At 46.3% G+C, this 18,328-nt stretch overlaps 1 protein-coding gene across 4 annotated transcripts in view; it reads left to right on the forward strand.

Annotated features, from left to right (window-relative positions):
- Matn2 (matrilin 2) overlaps positions 1 to 18,328 on the forward strand; it is a 144,989-nt gene that overhangs the window by 58,825 nt on the left and 67,836 nt on the right. For all 4 annotated transcript variants that reach the window (XM_052747591.1, XM_052747590.1, XM_052747592.1 and 1 more), the window contains 2 exons: positions 6,881 to 7,450; positions 17,555 to 17,677. In XM_052747591.1, coding sequence (XP_052603551.1) covers positions 6,881 to 7,450; positions 17,555 to 17,677 — 693 coding nt within the window. The remainder of the gene's footprint in view (positions 1 to 6,880; positions 7,451 to 17,554; positions 17,678 to 18,328) is intronic.

Below are 18,328 nucleotides of genomic sequence, written 5' to 3' on the forward strand. Positions count from 1 at the left end.
GTGTCAATGAGTCCAAAAGATGTCCTGGACCCAGCAGCTGAGACTGTTGTCCTAAGGCACCAGAGTCAGGGGTTATTCCCAAGGGTACATCTGGAAGATGTGAATGGAAGCATCTGGTTCAGAGAAAGCCATTGCTCATTGGCTTTGTACAGTGTCTACTGTGAGGTAATGCAGCAGCTGGCCCCTGACTAACAAGGGAGTTGAAGAAACAAGAGCTGATTATAGGTCTTCCAGGGCTGGCCAGGGTCCGAGGCACTCTAATAAAGTGCCTAAATACATGGGTGATACAGGTCAAGTGACACTGGGAACAGGAGTCAAAGGTGATTCAAATGATTTCTGAAATATTCTTTCAACCATCTGCAAGTCAATCACAGTCTCGAGACACACGGGGACAGAACCACAGGTGGCGTGTGGCCTGGGAGAGCATCACAGCATCGCCTGCGTGGCGGTCTCCACTCTAGCCACGCCCTTCTCATCTCTTCCGTGTTCCACAGAAAATCTTTGTGAGCTCGTCTTTTCCTGTTTCTCTGTAAAGTCCTAGTCACATTTTTCCATTGTGTTTGGTATTGTTTCACTGCCCTTAGGTAATCCAAAGCCCCTCTGGTTAGCTCCAGATTAGAGCAGTTTTAGCTGGTAGCTCACTGTCCTGGTCTCCAGCATCACACTTAGCTCACTGTGCCGGGCTCCAGTGTTACTCTTGCCATGATATCGATGAGCTCAATGTCCACATGCATCGCTCTCCCATGGCGCGGCTATCCTGAGCTCAGCTATTAGCATCTGTTATCTCAGCCTGCCCCGCCCGCCCGCCCGCCCATGCTTAGAGTGACTGCACTCCCAGTCTCACTCCTAGGCTTGAACTCAGAAATTCGAAGGTCTTATCTGGACTTTCCATCCATTGATGTTGCCGACATTGCCGCCCCTTCACCCTTCACTCTCCCTGTTGCTTGCTTTCCCAGAGGAAACCACTGACTCATCCTCACCTTCGTCCCCTCCTGATCCATGCAGTAACTCTGTTACATCCAGCGTTACTTCCCGGTGTGGGAAAGGTGGCCGCAATGAAACACCCAAACGCTCACTGGTCTCACACATCACAAGCTGTCTTCAAGCCAGCCTTAGGCTGTTTAAAATCACACTCTAGTTTCTAATTTGGTCAGAGCCCCAGGAACTAGCACAGTTTTTCCCTGGTATCGTCACATTTTCAGTTCTCTTGGTGCCCACAGACCATCTGCTTATGGATTTTTCTGGGGACTGATGTGAAGCCTCAGGTCTCTGAGACCCATTCTCTTGTCCCAGCTACATCCCCACAAACCCCCACGGTCACTGCAAGACCAGCAATCGATCGGTCTTTCTACCTCACTTCTCATCCTTCAGTCTCCTGAGACCTCACACCTGCTGAACCCTCAGTAAGCCTTGAAGAGTGAATGCAGATGTAAATGACCAGCAGTCTAAAGGCCTGGGCTCCTGCTATTCTGGAAGGCAAGTATTTGTTTTCAGCATTTTGCTAATTAAACACACACACACACACACACACACACGCACGCACGCACGCACACACACACGCACGCACGCACGCACACACGCACACACACGCACGCACTCACGCACAATCATACGCACGTATTCATAAGAGACTGAGGGTCAAAAAACTTACAGAGATGCTCAGGACTATCTGGGCAGAAGGTGACAGAGCTTGAACTTGTACTGAGATCATAACTGGGGCTTCCCTGGGAATTTCAGAGGCCCCTCCAGATGAAATTACTTTCCTCTTATAGAGACTCACATCCCTCCCCATTCCAGGCAGGCGGCACCAAATATTTACCATGCTGCGATTGACCTTAGCCAGAGTCAGGCTAGTGACGAAGCTGCAGCCGAAGGAGAGGAAATAGTTGTGAGATTGCACACTGTCATCCTGCCGGGTAGACATGTTCTTAAAATCCTCCTGGCTCAGATTCTGCTCTGGAAAGGCAAGAGACTTTTCTCAGTGCCAGGACTTTGAGTCAAGATGACAGGATTGGAAGTGCTGTTGACAGAGTCCAGACCATCGCTTTATGGCGAGAGGGATGACATTTTATTATGTGCTCACACAACCTTATCCAAGTGCGGCTGAATGTCCTGTCATGAGGAGCCAAGAGGAAGATCATTGTGTGTTTTCCCCCATGCCAAGGAGAAGGAGGACCCTTCCTCAGCACCAGCAGTTAACACAAGAGGATCACTCAGAAGAGAGTCCATTTTTCTGGAAATTTCTCTCAGTTGACTGTCGTGGAGAAGATACAGGTTTTTTACAGAAAGTATTTCCGTGTTCTCAAGCATTTGCAAAGCTTATATTGTCGTGTTAGCTGGATTGAGGGTGTTTTAAGGGGAGCTTGAAATGGTAGGAAAGGTACCATTATTATTCCAGCCGCCCTCAGAGGAAGGACCATTTCTGCAAGCCTCAGTTTCCCCTTCTGTAAAGTGGAGCCTTGGCTCTATGTGGGGTCCCTTGGCTTGTATTTTATTAGTGTGAAAGTCCATGAACTGAGCGTTCAACCATGGTGATGCTGTGTATAATGGCAAAGATATAGGAACTAAAACAGGATCACTGGCGCACGCCTTTAATCCCAGCACAGCCGGGCGGTGGTGGCGCACGCCTTTAATCCCAGCACTCGGGAGGCAGAGCCAGGCGGATCTCTGTGAGTTCGAGGCCAGCCTGGTCTCCAAAGTGAGTTCCAGGAAAGGCACAAAGCTACACAGAGAAACCCTGTCTCGAAAAACCAAAAAAAAAACAAAAAACAAAAAAACAGGATCACACAAACAGGATCCACACCTGTTCTAGAACTTTCTGCTTTTGAGGCTCTCATGTCTCCTTGCCCTGACTGCCTCGAGTCAATCCCTTCCCCTGAAGTCACCTTTCCACCTGAGATTCCACAGATTCTACAGATGTTGATGGATTACTATTTCCAACCACAGAGCTTCAGAGTCCCACCTTGTGGAACTCGCACTGAGGCAGTGAAGTCAGGACTTCCCAGAACTCTTTTTATTTCCAGAGATTGGTCATTCCCAGACATGATCTCTGGACCAGTAACATCACTGTCACCATTCAACTTGTTAGAAAGGCGAGTTTTCATATGCCTCTCCAAACTCACTAGCTCTAGGGATGTAGCTCAGCAACCTCAGCTTTTAAGATTTCCTGCCGAGAACTGGGGTGCATACTCTGGGCTGAGAACCACTGAACTAGCCCTTCTAGGGACACGCTGAACAGGTCTGGGTCCTTAAGGGTAGGCTGCTAGAAAATGACTTCAGCTCAGAGCTACAACTCTCTTGGAATCTCTAAGCACAGTTTGGACCATTGTGGTATTTTTGTTAAATGTCCCAAGCATTATGGAAACTACCCACTTGTTTTGATGGGAACTATTCCAGTTTAGCACACAATTCCGCATGGACCTTCCAGGATTTTCTTCCAATTGTGATACTCAGTGGGGTGTTGATGCCGTGAGTAAAACTCACAGTAAAAATCTCAGTTTGAGCAAAAGCCCTTGCTACCAATGTCTCTAGGAGAAGAGAACTTTTGGGGATGTAGTCCTCTGTGGAATCTCCTTCCTTTGAATCTCTGTGGTGAGGCCGAAGTCTGACTCCACAACCTCCTCAGCAGGTAGAGACCATGGGACCATTATCCCAGAAATAAGTTCAGACTTGCCTAGAATGGGTGGGCAGGTGTGGCTTCTGGTTGGGGGGGGGGGTGTCCTGGGCCATCCTGATAGTGTCCAGCTCCAGCCTAGGGCCAAATGCTAGCTCATGGGCCCCTTCGTGAAGAGGAGGAGCACAGGTGCCTCTCAGGCAAACAGCCTTTGGGTCCCGGGGCTTACCTGGTGTTTAGTCCCCTGGGCACCTGTGTCTAGTGCCCACTGAACAGCCGTAAGCTCTAGCTCTGCTCTTGCCCATCCTTGAGCGGGCTGTGGGGGCTGAGGGAGGAGGGTGGGCAGAGGAGGGTCTACAATGCTTGCATATGCAGCTATTGCCTGTTGGCTCCTTGTTTACAACTGCCCTGAGAGGTTGGTATTAGTGTTCTCTTTTTCTGAATTATAAAAGACTCACAAACTCTTCAGCACCCCTGTTTTCTCATCTGTGCAATGGGTACAAGTCTAACACTCTTCTCAATAGTTGTTCTGACAGTAAAATTAGGTCGCTGATGAAATCACTCTGAAAAGAGTTTAGAATATCTTGCAAATGTTAGGTTTCTGTTGTTCTTATTTCTGGGTCCTAAAGGCAGTTTGTGGGGCCTCTCTTTGAAGAAGCTCACCTTATATGCCCCTGGCTCCTAGTACTGGGTTCGGATGTTATATGAGGATGTGTTATATGTGGCTTCCTGCCAGGCTACTGGCCTTGGGGGCACCCCTTCTTCAAAGACTGTTGGAATCATATGGCTGCAATGAGGAGGTGTGTATACCAGCTCTGCGTGACAAATCACCACCTGGTGAGCTGGCCGGGACAGGACAACTTCCCAGGCCTTCCCACTTCCCGTTTTCATGACTGGCTTCGCTGTCTCATTTTTGGCTTTACTCTCTCATTCTTGCAGCTGTGGTGCTTGGGATTTAGGGCAAGCACTTGGGATCCTTTTTCTAATCCCTTTCAAATCCTGCTTGAGCTGCAAAGTCCAGCAAGGAACAAGAGAAGGGGGAAGGGGGACTATGCTGCCTAAAGGCAGTGGATCGGTGTATTTTCTTCCGCGCTAGGCAAACAGCTGTAGCTTGTGGCTTTATAAAGAGTTTGTGGCTGGGGAGATGGCTCTGTTGGTGAAAGTCTTGCTGCAGACGCGTGAAAACCTGTTTGGATTCCCAGCACCCACATGAAAACCTGGGCATGGCTGCACATGTCTATAACCCTAGTGGCAAGGCAGACCGGTGGATCCCTGAAGTTGGCTGGCCAGCCAGTCTAGCCAACTGATAAAGTCTGTCCAATTGGTTCAGTGAGAGACCTGTCTCAATAAGTAATGTGGAGAGCAACAGGAAGGGCCGACCTCTGGCTTCCACACTCACACACACACATATACAACCCCAAACATATATGCACACGTGCAAAATGAAAATACAATGAGTTATTTTCACTCCGAGCTCTGTGAGTCAAAAAATGGCTTTTTGCTGTTAGACACCCAAGGAGGCTCACGGCATTTATGCTAAGGAAGTGTATGTGTAGATCGTGTGTCTTCTGGCCTCTGGCTCTCTTATTAAAGTCACCAGAGCTCAGTGACGGAAGCTCTGCTCCAAGGGCATGTTCAACCCTAATTCCCAGCAAAGGTCTGACCTCTGGACACTGTAACTACATCCAGCTTCTATTCTCATGCTTCACAACAGGGATTAAACCTGAACTCGTGAGCCTTTGAGGAATGTTCTCAACCACATCCAAACAGTAACAGGTTGTCACTTACATCTCTCAGACATTCTAACAGTGGAGTGGGTGGAACCTCTGCCAGACTCAAGCTCAACCAACTATTTTTCCCATGCTGAGAATTTAACTCAAGGTCTCTGTCATACATGCTAGGCACATGCTCTACCACTAAGCTGCACCTCCAAATTCTGATTCAGTTGATTGTAATCATGCAACTTCCATACAAGAGATATTACATAATATGCTAAGATACCATGCCATCTATGACCTGTGTACAGATTTCTGAGTCTGAATTGAAAGGTCTTTTAGAGTTGGTTTCAGAATATTTTCAATTAATCCCACCCAGTCGTTCCTAGTATTCCCTGTGTTCTAAAGGTACTTCTTCTGTTACCCGCCACATCCATCCTGGTGAGTGCTTTGGTCACGAGCCCCTCTCCATATATTCTTTCAAGCCAAACATTCTGTTTTCACAAGTCAGCTCGGGCTTCATCTGTCCTCAGCCCTTGATACCCCAGTACGCTTCCTCCCCGCTGCCTTATCTTTGGAAAAAAGATGTCGTAATTTTTGTGGGCATTTTGACTGCGTGCAAGCCCGTGTGCCATGTACATACATTGGCCCTGAGTGTGTCAGATCCCCTGGAATTAGAATTACAAACAGTTGTTAGCCACTGTGTGGGTGCTGGGAATTAAACCCGGGTCTTGTGCAAGAACAGCCAGTGTTCTTCACTGCTGAGCATCTCTCCAGACCTACTGCTGTTCTCTTAGTTTGTGGTAGAAACTCAGTTTAACACGTCTTAGTCTTTTACTGTTCTCTTAGCTCAGTCTTCCAGAACAGATTGCAGGTCATTTGATATTGGACCCTCTTAAGTATTTTCCAGTCTTTGCAGTGTCCTGTCAAACTTATGAACCATGCCACAGATAGTAAAATAATTTTGACTCTGATAAAGGGTTTGACTGAAACCGGCTTGGTGACTTTGTAGATTTATCTTACAAAAAGAAATTCTGTGTATAGCTAAGGGATGATCATCCGGTATGCACAGATATGCCCAACAACTTTCTTGGTAAGAATAAAGAATAAATGAATTTTGGAGGTTCTAAAGGTGACTCTAAGTCCTAAGATTTTCCTAATGAGTCAATCTGCATTGGGTTCTTACCTCTTATCACTGTTCTGGTCAGCTTGGCACAAACTTACACATACCTGGGAAGAGAGAAACTCAATTTAGGAATTGTCCCCATCAGATTGGCCTGTGGACATGTCTGTGGGGACATTTGAAAGCTGATGATGTAGGAGTGCCCAGCCCACTGTGAGCAGTCCCACAAAAGTAGCTGAGAAAGGCAGGGGATGCAAGCCAATAGGTAGCATTTCTCCAGTCTCTTCCTTGGCTTTCCTTGATGTTGAACTATAACCTGTAAGCCAAATATCCCCATGTTGCTTTTGGGCCAGTGTTTTATTACAGAAACAGAAAAGAAAATCTGAACACTTCCCATCTGATTACTTGTGACCTCTGCTCTTTCCCCAGAGAGCTCCTGTGAGAATAAGCGGGCGGATCTGGTGTTCATCATTGACAGCTCCCGAAGTGTCAACACCCATGACTATGCAGAGGTCAAGGAGTTCATTCTGGATATCCTGCAGTTCTTGGATATTGGTCCTGATGTTACCCGAGTCGGTCTGCTCCAGTATGGCAGCACAGTCAAGAATGAGTTCTCCCTCAAGACCTTTAAGAGGAAGTCCGAGGTGGAGAGGGCTGTCAAGAGGATGAGGCATCTGTCCACGGGCACCATGACAGGGCTAGCCATACAGTATGCCCTCAACATCGCTTTCTCAGAAGTAGAGGGGGCCCGGCCCTTGCGGGAGAATGTGCCACGGATCATCATGATTGTGACCGATGGGAGACCTCAGGACTCAGTGGCTGAGGTGGCGGCAAAGGCCCGGGACACAGGCATCCTGATCTTTGCCATTGGTGTGGGTCAGGTGGACCTGAACACGCTAAAGGCCATTGGGAGTGAGCCCCACAAGGACCACGTCTTCCTGGTGGCCAATTTCAGCCAGATCGAGTCTTTGACCTCAGTGTTCCAGAACAAGCTGTGCGGTAAGTCCTGTGCCTCTGTGGTTCATTTTTCTTTAAGGCCTCATTCAGTGCTCACGGCCATGGGCAAAGACAAATGCCTCATTCTTTGATGGGTTACACTTTGGCCAAAGGGACATATAATTACACAAACGCAAAAGTAGCCTCGATTGTTAACAGTATAATGGAGGAAGAATTCAGGGCAAGGTGGGACAGAGAATCCCAGGGACTAATCTAGGCCATGGTGTTTATAAAGACTTACCTAGAGGAAAGGCCGTGTGTGTGTGCGTGCATGTGTATGTGTGTGTGTGTGTGTGTGTGTGTGTGTGTGTGTGTGTGTATGTAGGTGTATGCACATGTGTGGAAGTTGGAGGGGTATTTATAGGCATTGGTTCTCTCTACCTTATGGGTCCCAGGAATTTAAACTCAGATCAGGCTTGGTGGCAGGTCCCTTTACTTGACAGCCCCAAAGGACATTTAAACTCAGAAGGCAGAATGAGTAAGGCTAGAGAGAAGGTTTCCTCCCACGTTTAGCTGACAAGTTGGCATTCCCGAAATTGGGACTCGTGAGCTGGAGTAGGGACAGGAGCAGAAGGCAGACATCAGGAGAGCTTCCCCATGGATTGTGTGGGAGACCAAGGCATTTTTGCTGCCTGATGGTGTGAATGTGGATGTTTTCTTAACGGACAAAGAGACAATGCATAGGAAGGACTGAGATGCGGGCTCTGAAGACAGATTTTGGAGTAGGACAAACTGCAGCCCCTTGTGATGTGGTGCTTAGAGAAAAGGAAACAAGAGGCACTTAAAACATTCTTAAATTCTGACACAAAGTCTCAGTAAGCCAGACTGCTTTCAAACTCTCTATGTAGTGGAGAATGACCTTGAATTTTTCCCTCTTACCTCTCCCTCCCACATGCCAGGATTACCTCCACAATGCCTGGTTTATGTGGGTGTTGGGGATGAAGCCTAGATCTTTGTGCATGCTGGACAGGCACTCTCCTGACTGAGCTACATCCCCAGCCCCAGGGTGCACTTTTGATGTGTCTAAAAATAAAAAGGTCCCCTTGCAAGAACTAACTTCAAAAAGCGAAGACTCCATTTTCTCTTGACTCCAGAGTCAAATGATTTACTTAAGAAATCAATGCCATGAAGGAAAAATAACCTTTTCCTGAGCAATGTCAGTTGGAAACCATTCAGAAGTACCATTTCCCTGGCGCCACGGAGAGGCTGCATTATCGTGGTGCACCATGGCCTGCATCAACTGGAAAACTTCAGTCAGTAGAACACACTGCAAACATTTTAAAGGTTTATGACTTTAAATGACTTCAGCAGAATTTATGTTCCCCCTTTCCTGGAAATATTAAAAAAAGAAATTGGTTCTGTAACACTCTTGACTGCTTCTTCGTGTGTACTGGACGACTTTAATGGAGGAGTGCTTTTTATAAGCACTCTGCATTCATCAGCAAATGGAACGATGATGTGATAAGACAGAGGAGCTTTGCAACAGAAATGACCCCTATGTGACTGAATGTGGACTTGGGCTCAGAGAACCTTTCTCTGTGGGCTTTAAGGCAATTCAGCAAAATTAAGAGGCTGTTTGGACACACACCTCCCCCATCATCTTTGTTTAATCTGGAAGCTTTAAGAAAACACTGGTATTATCTCATTCCTCTGTGTGGCCTGAGAAATGAACCCCCCGGGACTCCTCGCATCCACTTTGCTGAAATACAGCTGTGCTCCAGGCCCTGAGCTGCGAGGCTCTGCGGAGCAGCTTCATCAACTATCCTGAAAGGTTGAGGAGGCCCCAGAGCCTCTTTATCAACCACATGCTGAAGACCACAGTAACTAACGTGCGTTAAGCACTCTACCTCGTGCATCTCATTTGATGCCCATGAAAACCAGGGAGGCAGGCCCGACAGTACCACCCTCCCTTCTTACAGCTTAGCAAGTTTGCTGATTTCAAGTTCCTGCTCCTTTCACTCCTTCACAGCTGGGAATTATAAATTCCTCTCTTGGGGTGAACCATTTGCGGAGGACAGCCCCCACCGGGAAAGCAGCTCTGCTGTTGGGATTAACCTGAGGAGGGTAACATTCGGAAGGGACACCTGTGTGGAGCCAGGACAGGACTGGCTGTGTGATGCTGGGGAAGCCCTTTGGGCTCCTTCAGTCACAGTCACCTCATCTGTACAGTGGGGATTTTGCAGGTGGATGTGGGGGCCCAGTCAATGTGCATGCACCGTTACTGTCTGCTACACTCAGGATCCACACGTGAGGCGACAGGCGTCACTGCTGATCTCAGTCTGGCAGTCAGACGACAGCCATGAGCATCTTCTGAACTGCAGATATCTCCAGGTTCTGGAAGTCTCCTCTGCTCCTGAAACATTGAACAATAGCCTGATGATCATAGCTGCTCATGTCTTGTTGGGTACATTCTGTACACTGTTCATTTAAACTGTACGACCAGACAGGTATTCTTGTTAGGCCCACTTACAAAAGTGGAAACTGAGGCTTAGAAAAAATAAGCAATTCAAATAGTAGCTCCAGAGAGTCAGAGCCTAAGTGCTCACTCTCCATGCATGAGCCCCAGGATTGGTGGGAAGATGCTCTCATATCTACACTCCCTTATAGAACAATGGGGTGGTAGAACAGAGTGAACTTCATTCCTAGGAGAGGCATCTGGACCAAGAAGCTCATTCCAAAGAGGGCCTGGGTCTGCCTTGGCGCTCCAGGAAAGCCTTTAAAATGAAGCAATAAGATTAATTACGAACATTTATTGTTACCAATATGTGCATGTGGCTAGAAATGGTGGCACACTCTTGTAATCCATGCGCTTGAAGCTGACGGGGCAAGAAGATAAGAGGGTAAAGACCTTGGCATGGAAGTCTGATACCATGAGTTCCGTCCCCACAACCCACACTCATAAAAAAGCTGGCTGCAGTGGTGAGGTGAGGAGCAGAGCCTGGAGAATGGGCGAGAAGCTCCAGGGCCAGCTAGCCTAGAGTACAGAGCAACACAGTGGGAGCAAGCTGGAAGATGAGAACCCATTCCTGAAGTGTGTCCTCCGACCTCTATACAACGCATTGGCATGTGCCTGCTGTGTGTGTGTGTGTGTGTGTGAAAGAGACAGACAGACAGACAGACAGACAGAAAACAGATACAAAGAGAGAGCGCACATGAGTGAACACTCACACACACAGGAAAAATAAAAAGATAAATAATGTTTTTAAAGACAGTGAAATAGGAGGATGTAGAGTTTGAAGTTAGCCCAGGCTACATAACAAGTCCCAGGCCAACCTGAGCTACAAACAGGAAACTATCTCAAAGATGTGCATATGTGTACCTGAGTGTGTGTAAATGCTTTTTTGAGCTCTTAGCATATATAAAATCATTTTATTCACACAACAAACATGAGAAGTGCTCTTATGAAATCAAAGAGTTAATTGCCTTGCTCAGGTTCACTCAGCTCTAGGGGGAGCAGTGGGGGGAGCAGTGGGGGGAGCAGTGGGGGAGCAGTGGGGGAGCAGTGGGGAGGCAGTGGGGGGGCAGTGGGGGAGAGCTGTGGGGGAGCCGTGGGGGGAGCAGTAGGGGGGCAGTGGGGGGAGCTGTGGGGGAACAGTGGGGGGGAGCAGTAGGGGGGGTAGTGGGGGGGAGCCGTGGGGGGAGCCGTGGGGGAGCCGTGGGGGAGCCATGGGGGGAGCAGGGTGTCCCCTGGCTCCAAAGTTACACCAGGGCTGTATAGGGAGGGTGAGCACCGTGCTCCAGGCAAAGAGTGATGATATTTTAAGTCTTGTTTCTGTTTTATTTAAAAAAAAAATACAAAAGACAGTCCTAGTTCTTTAGCTGCTTTCATTATCCTACTAAGGGCCCATGACTCACAGTTGAAAAGTAGTGATGACGGGCCAGGTTTAGGGAATGTATGACAGGATATTGGAGGGAGAGCTAGTGGCACCTTCTGGCAGGCAGGACTGAAAAGAGAGGACTGCAGAGGCAGGCTGTATCCAGACGGACCCAGGGCAGGAGCCACCGCCATGCAGTAACATGGCTGTGATCCTGGGCACAGCAGCAGCTTTATGCCTGTGGGCAGGGACTTTCCACAGCAGCCACAGCATGGGGGAATCATGAGATCATATTCTTAGGCCACCCTGAAGCCCACCAAAAAGACTTAGAGCCCAGAGTCTTGTGAATCAAGGGCTTTTGTACAAGCCGACCAAACCCCACACATCTTGGCGTCCATTTTTGTTGCCCAGGAGCAGAAAACCCTGACCTGACTCTCAAGGTTGAAAACCACAGTCTGCCTTCTGCAATTCGGTGACTCAGTGCAGCTTGGGCAGGGCTTTTAAGTACACTCTTGGTGTCTGTTTTATCAGCCTCGCTGGCATTTTGGAACCCAGGGCAAGGCTGTTCCTACCTTAACCGCCCCATCCCACTTTGGCACAACTTAAGGACCTAATAGTGTTGTGAAGGCACACCCTTCATCAACAGGTCTGGACAAAGTCTACATTGATTTCACCCCTTTGAGGCCCTGTTGTGAAGGGGAAGACAGGCCTGCATAGACACTGACTTACATACTCAATAAGTGTTCTTTTAGACCCCCAGTCAACTGTACTGAGCAGAATGCTCACCTGATCATTCACACATTAAAAAAAAAAAAAAACCTTCCTCAAGCAAGCTAGGTGTGGTAGTGCACCTCTATAATCCCAGCACTGGGGAGGCTGAGGCAGGAGGATGATGACTTCTAGGCCAGTCTGAGCTACATAGCAAAACTCTTTTAATAAGTCAAAATAAACAACCCTACCTCAAAAATTAAGCTGCTTATATTTCTTTTCTTTCCTTTTCTTTATTTCCCCTTTTTCTTTTCTCTTTCTTCTTTCTTTTTTTAAAATTTATTTATTTTTATTTTATGAGTGTTGATTGGTGTTTTGCCTGCATGTATGTTTATGTGAGGGTATCAGATCCTCTGGAACTGGAGTTACAGACAGTTATGAGCCGCCATGTGGGTGCTGGGAATTGAACCCAGGTCCTCTGGAGAAACAACCAGTGTTCTTAACTGCTGAGCCATCTCTCCAGCCCCATCTTCTTTCTTTCAGAAAGGACCTCACGATATAGGTCTGGCTTGTAAATCACACATCTGTCAGCCTCTGCTTTCTGAATGCTGGGATTGAAGGCATGACCCACTATGCCTGGCTGGGTTCATATTTTATTTTATATATATACATATGTGTGTATATACACATTCCCATGGTCTAGGGATGTGGCTCGGGTGATAGAATGCTTTCTTGGCCCTGGTTTGTGTCTGCAGTACTGCATAAAACCAAGCCTGATGGTACAACGTGCAGTCCCAGCACTCAATAGCTAGAGGCAGGAGGATCAGGATCAAGGTCAGCCTTGACTATAATCCAATTCTGGACACCACAAAATCAATAAATAAACACATAAATTTAAAAATTCAGAGCCCGGCAGTGGTGCCACATGCCTTTAATCCCAGCACTCGAGGCAGAGGCAGGTGGATCTCTGTGAGTTCAAGGCCAGCCTGGGCTACAGAGTGAGATTCAGGACAGCCAGGGCTACACAGAGAAACCCTGTCTCAAAAAAACAAAAACAAAACAAAACAAAAAGAAAACATAAAAATCCAAGCCAGGTGGTGGTGGCTCACACCTTTAATCCCAGCACTTGGGAGGCAGAGGCAGAAGGATCTTTGAGTTCAAGGCCAGCCTGATCTATAGAGTGAGTTCCAGGATAGCCAGAGCTACACAGTGAAACCTTGTCTTGAAAAACCAAAATAAATAAATAAAACTAAAATAAATAAAAATCTAATCCTGATACTGATTTAGACTAATGATTTATTCTTTCCTCTGGATAAAAAACCTTGATCAAGTTTAAACCTGGTACTTTCTGAGGAATGGCACAAATTGGCTCACATAGTTCTGTGGCCAGTGGAGAAGGCAGGAGCCACTCCCCTTTAACAGCACAGCACAGGCCTGTCTTAGAGATGAGAAGGCACAAGGCCCAGATGTACACAGAGGCACTCAGCCCTCAGCCATAGGATTCCACAGATGGACAATTTTTATTCTGTTCAGTAAAAATGTTTGGGATTCTTTTGGTTGAAAGTGATGGAAATTCAACTTGAATTGGGTCTGGTGGGAGCCGATCCTGGAGAATAACAAATGCTTTCTAGAGGACATGTTTGAGCATGCCCAGCACAACACTGTAAAAGTGAAGGATTAGAAACCGCCCCATGCTAACCAACAGGTGTCTAAGTAAAATGAGAACTGGCCGTTGGGCCAATGGATAAAGCAAGCAGAGTTCAGCTAGAGCCAGCTGATTTGATTGCAATCAAAAAGGTTAAGTTGGAGCTCCCATGTGAGATCAAATCTAAGATGGAGTTGGTTTTCATTGTTGAAGGTGATTTTGCTCTGTGACATTACTGTAAACACTGAATTAATGAATATGGAATTAATTCTCTTATGCAAAATACAGGCACGATTGGTTGCAGTGTGCCTTTGGTTACCTGACTTATTTGTCAGCTGGTCAATATATAATCTATCTGGAGCCAACAAATTTAATATTATGGTTGACTCACTACCCTTGAGCTCATAGCCAGCAACGATCCGAACGCATTCTTATTGAAGGATATTTGATCACACAGTGAACCCCATGATTGCGTTATTTACTGGAAAAATCTGTTTCTAGTTGTGGTGTGGCTCAGCCCTAGCACATACCTTTAATCCAAGAGCTTTCTGCTCGACTATCGTAAACAGGATTAAATAAAGTCAACCATAGGAGCAAGCAGCCAGTTGACAGGAAGTGAATTTAGGATTATTAAGAAAAAACCATAGAGAGAAAGAGGGAGTCAGGAAGGCAGACAGAGAAGTAGAAGGGAGGGACATTGAGTTTGAAGAGACTTGTTTTGAAATAGTAGGAGAGAGGAGAGGTTTCCAGGACAATGGTGGAGGAAGACGTCAGCTGAGTGCTTTCTCTGAGCTAGCAGACCTTCACCCCAGGGTCTGGCTCCCAAGTCTTTATTGGTAAAATTGAATGACTGAGATTTTGTTAAAAATAACACATTCTAAATTAACATTTATCTTAATATATTCATTTTCCTAAGAGGGCATTTCATAGCTTTTTATACTTAGTTGGTCATTTCAGACAGGAAAATCACCTACAAAACCCACGGAAACATAAAAGGTGCAGTGCTGCCTAGGCTAGGAGGACAGTCTGTTACTCTTGAACAAGCACCTCGTTCAACCCAGCTGAGGTTGTCCAGATCAGGGGACAGCGTCGTTACCTCTCAGCCACTCAATGGACGCCGGTGAAAGCGATGCTTTGATCAGGAGGTACAAGCACACTTCAGTGACAGGCGAATTCACAAACGTGGAATCTGGGAATGAGGATCACGTGCAAATGGCCTCCATTTTAATGTCTTTGAAATTGGATCACATTTTGGATTCTGTAAAATACAGTGCTTGAGCCAGTACAGATAGAATTTGTGATTAATGGTGAATGAAAAGCCAAGTCAATAGACAGACATATAGGTCTAGATGATGTTCCCAAACATGTAAAATAAAACACCATGATACTGTGATAGACAGATGGCTCAGCAGTTAGGATGCTGGCTGCTCTTCCAGAGGACCTTGGTTCAATTCCTAGCACTCCTTGGCAGTGCCCAGCCATCTGTAACTCTAGGTCTAAAGGATTAGACACCTTCTTCTGGCCTCCTCAAGCATCAGGCATACATGTGGTGCTCAGACATGCATGCAGGCAAAACACTCACACACACAGAATAAACAACAACAAAATGCCCTGGCACTTTTCCTTTGCTATGAAATAGCAAAGATAGATGATAAGCATTCCCTAGGCACTGAGCACCGTGCTGGCCACTTTATCAAGTTAGTTCAGTTAACCCTCACACGGCCTTCATGAGGTCGGTGCAATGTTTGTAATATAAAGAGATTAAAATTTTCTCAGGGTCACAAAAAGGTCACCTATTTCTGCTTGTAGTAAAAACAGTTGAATTCAACTACAGCTTTCTTTATGTGATTCGTATCCTAACAGGAGCTAAAACACAGTTACTAGCTCAGAACAATATGCTCTAAATTGTGCTGTCATAAAATAGACGTTTCATTCCCTATCTCGTACATTGCTTTCTGAGAGTTTCTATTGCTGTAATAAACCCCATAACCAAAAGCGGGTTACAACTCTCAGGTCAAGATCATCACTGAGGGAAGTCAAGGCAGGACCTGGAGGCAGGAACTGAAGCATTCAGGTGGAGGAATGCTGCTTACCGGCTTGCTTCTCACAGCTGGCTCCTTCCTCCCTCCCTCCCTTCCTCTCTCCCTTTTTTTCTTTCTTTTTTTTTTTTTTTGTTGTTGTTTCAAGACAAGGTCTCCCTTGTAGCTCTGGCTGTTCTGGATCTCACTCTGTAGACCAGGCTGGCCTCAAACTCACAGAGATCCACCTGCCTCTGCCTCCCCAGTGCTGGGATTAAAGGTGTGCGCCACTACACCTGACACAGCTTGCTTGTTTTGTTTGCTTCTTTCTTTTTCTTTCTTTCTTTCTTTCTTTCTTTCTTTCTTTCTTTCTTTCTTTCTTTCTTTCTTTCTTTCTTTCTTCCTTCCTTCCTTCCTTCCTTCCTTCCTTTCTTCCTTTCTTCCTTTCTTCCTTTCTTCCTTTCTTCCTTTCTTCCTTTCTTCCTTCCTTCCTTCCTTCCTTCCTTCCTTCCTTCCTTCCTTCCTTTCTTTCTTTCTTTCTTTCTTTCTTCCTTCCTTCCTTTCTTCCTTTCTTCCTTCCTTCCTTCCTTCCTTCCTTCCTTCCTTCCTTCCTTTCTTTCTTTCTGTAATTCTTGGAATATAAAAGGCCATGGAGTTTTAGTGTTTTTAATATTTATTTATTTATTTTATGAATATAAGTGCTCTATCTGCATGTACAACTTTTTGCCAGAAAAGGACACCAGATCCCACTGTAGATGGTTGTGAGCCACCATGTAGTTGCTGGGAATCGAACTCAGGACCTCTGGAAGAGCATCCAATACTCTTAACTGCTGTGTCATCTCTTCAGCCCCCACAGCTTGCTTTCTTATAGCATGACTCACAGAGATGGGTCCTCCGATCACTCAGCCATAAGAAAATACTCCACAGGCCAATTTGGTGAGGGCATTTTCTCAGCTGAGGTTCTCTCTTCCCAAGTGACTCTAGCTTGTGTCGTTAACATAAAACTAGACAGCATGCTTGGCCACGACATTTCTTACTTAGATGTAAAGAGGTGTATATCAAAGGTAGTCATTGGTAGCTCAGATGGACCACTATCTACTCCCTACCTACCGATAAACACAGGGTGGCTTTGAATATCCCCTTTACTGTGTAAGCTTCAGAAAGCTATTTTCTCCTTTGGACATCTTTGTTTATGAGAACACTTATATAATGTGTTCTGTTCATTTTAAATATGCTCAAGCTGTACTAGATTGATTAAAGTCATAAACTGAGATGTTAAAAAACAACAAGAATTGTGTGAGCTCCAGACAGGCTTATGTAAGTAAGAATCTATGTGTCTGAGCTTAAGTACTTTCAGAAACCAAATGCAGAAATATTTAAAATTGAGACACAAAAATCATGGCATTAGGAAACATTCAAATGCATTGTTATCCCAAATTCTTTATGCTTAATGTGGATTTAAAAGTATATGATTCTTAGGATTTATGATCTCAGGAGATTGTGTCTTCTTTAACACATCCTTATTTAATCAGTAGCTTCCCCCAGCTCCACTTCTGCCTACTCAAGATTCCATGTCACATCCTGGAATCAGAAACTTTTCTGATGTTTCTGCCTGTCAAATGGGGTCATTAAATTGAACCTGAAATTTCTGGATTTGTAAGTCCCAAACCAGATACCAGCAATTTCATATGGTTCAGTCTAACGCCGTCCCCTTTCCCTCACGTGGCCCTTTAGTTACTCATTGATGACACATTTATCAGGATCTGTCTTGTCAACACAAGAGAGGGACCCTCCCTTCGGACAGGGACTACAGTTTGCTTCTCTTTGGGTTTAGCCCTCTCCTTCACAGGCTCCCAGTGCACCTTTGCTGGATAGGATGAAGCAAAGGGAAGGCATTTACTCTCTTTGTCTTCCTTTGCAGCGGTCCACATGTGCAGCGTCTCGGAACACAACTGTGCCCACTTCTGCATCAACACACCCGGCTCATACACCTGCAGGTGCAGGCAGGGGTACATCCTCAACGCGGATCAGAAGACTTGCAGAAGTAAGGCCACTTGGCGGGTGTGTCAGTGCTGCTTGCTCTGTAGCTAGGTGCGTCTTATCCACCCTAGTTCTCTCCCAACCCACTTGCCACCTCCTCAAGGTAGAAACAGTCCCCCCACTCTGTCACCACAGTGCCTAAGCCTGGTGCATAGTAGGCCACTGGGCAGTGTGTGAAAGGGTGGGACGTACTGTCTCAGAAACAGTCCCTCACTTCTGTGGTGCTTCTTGGTGGAGGTGTCTTTCCATCCTGGCTTTGTTAGCTGGGCCCCAAGGAGCTGCTTCTCTGTTTTTATCATCTTCCCAAAGTGTGGCCTCAGAGTGGTATTAACTTCAGCTGGGAGTGATCATGCACAGTCCATCTTAGAGGTGTGCAGGGTCTGGGAGTGATCATGCACAGTCCATCTTAGAGATGTGCAGGGCCTGGCTGCTTCAGTGTTAGGCATTTTATTTTACTCCTAATTTAAAATAGGACAAACAGATACAAAGAATTTATATTGTTCTTCTCTGGCCCGGCTCCCGAAACTAGACAATATACTGGTATTTAAGCCAGCAGAAGGTACCCCAGCCCTTCAAGGACAGAATTAATCATATAATGAGTGTGTGCCCTTCATTATTATTATTATTGTTCTCCTTATGTTGTAAGTGTAACCAC

This window comes from Peromyscus californicus, unplaced genomic scaffold (genome assembly GCF_007827085.1).
Source record: "Peromyscus californicus insignis strain IS unplaced genomic scaffold, ASM782708v3 Scaffold_20__1_contigs__length_68692818, whole genome shotgun sequence".
NCBI classification, from domain to species: Eukaryota; Metazoa; Chordata; class Mammalia; order Rodentia; family Cricetidae; genus Peromyscus; species Peromyscus californicus.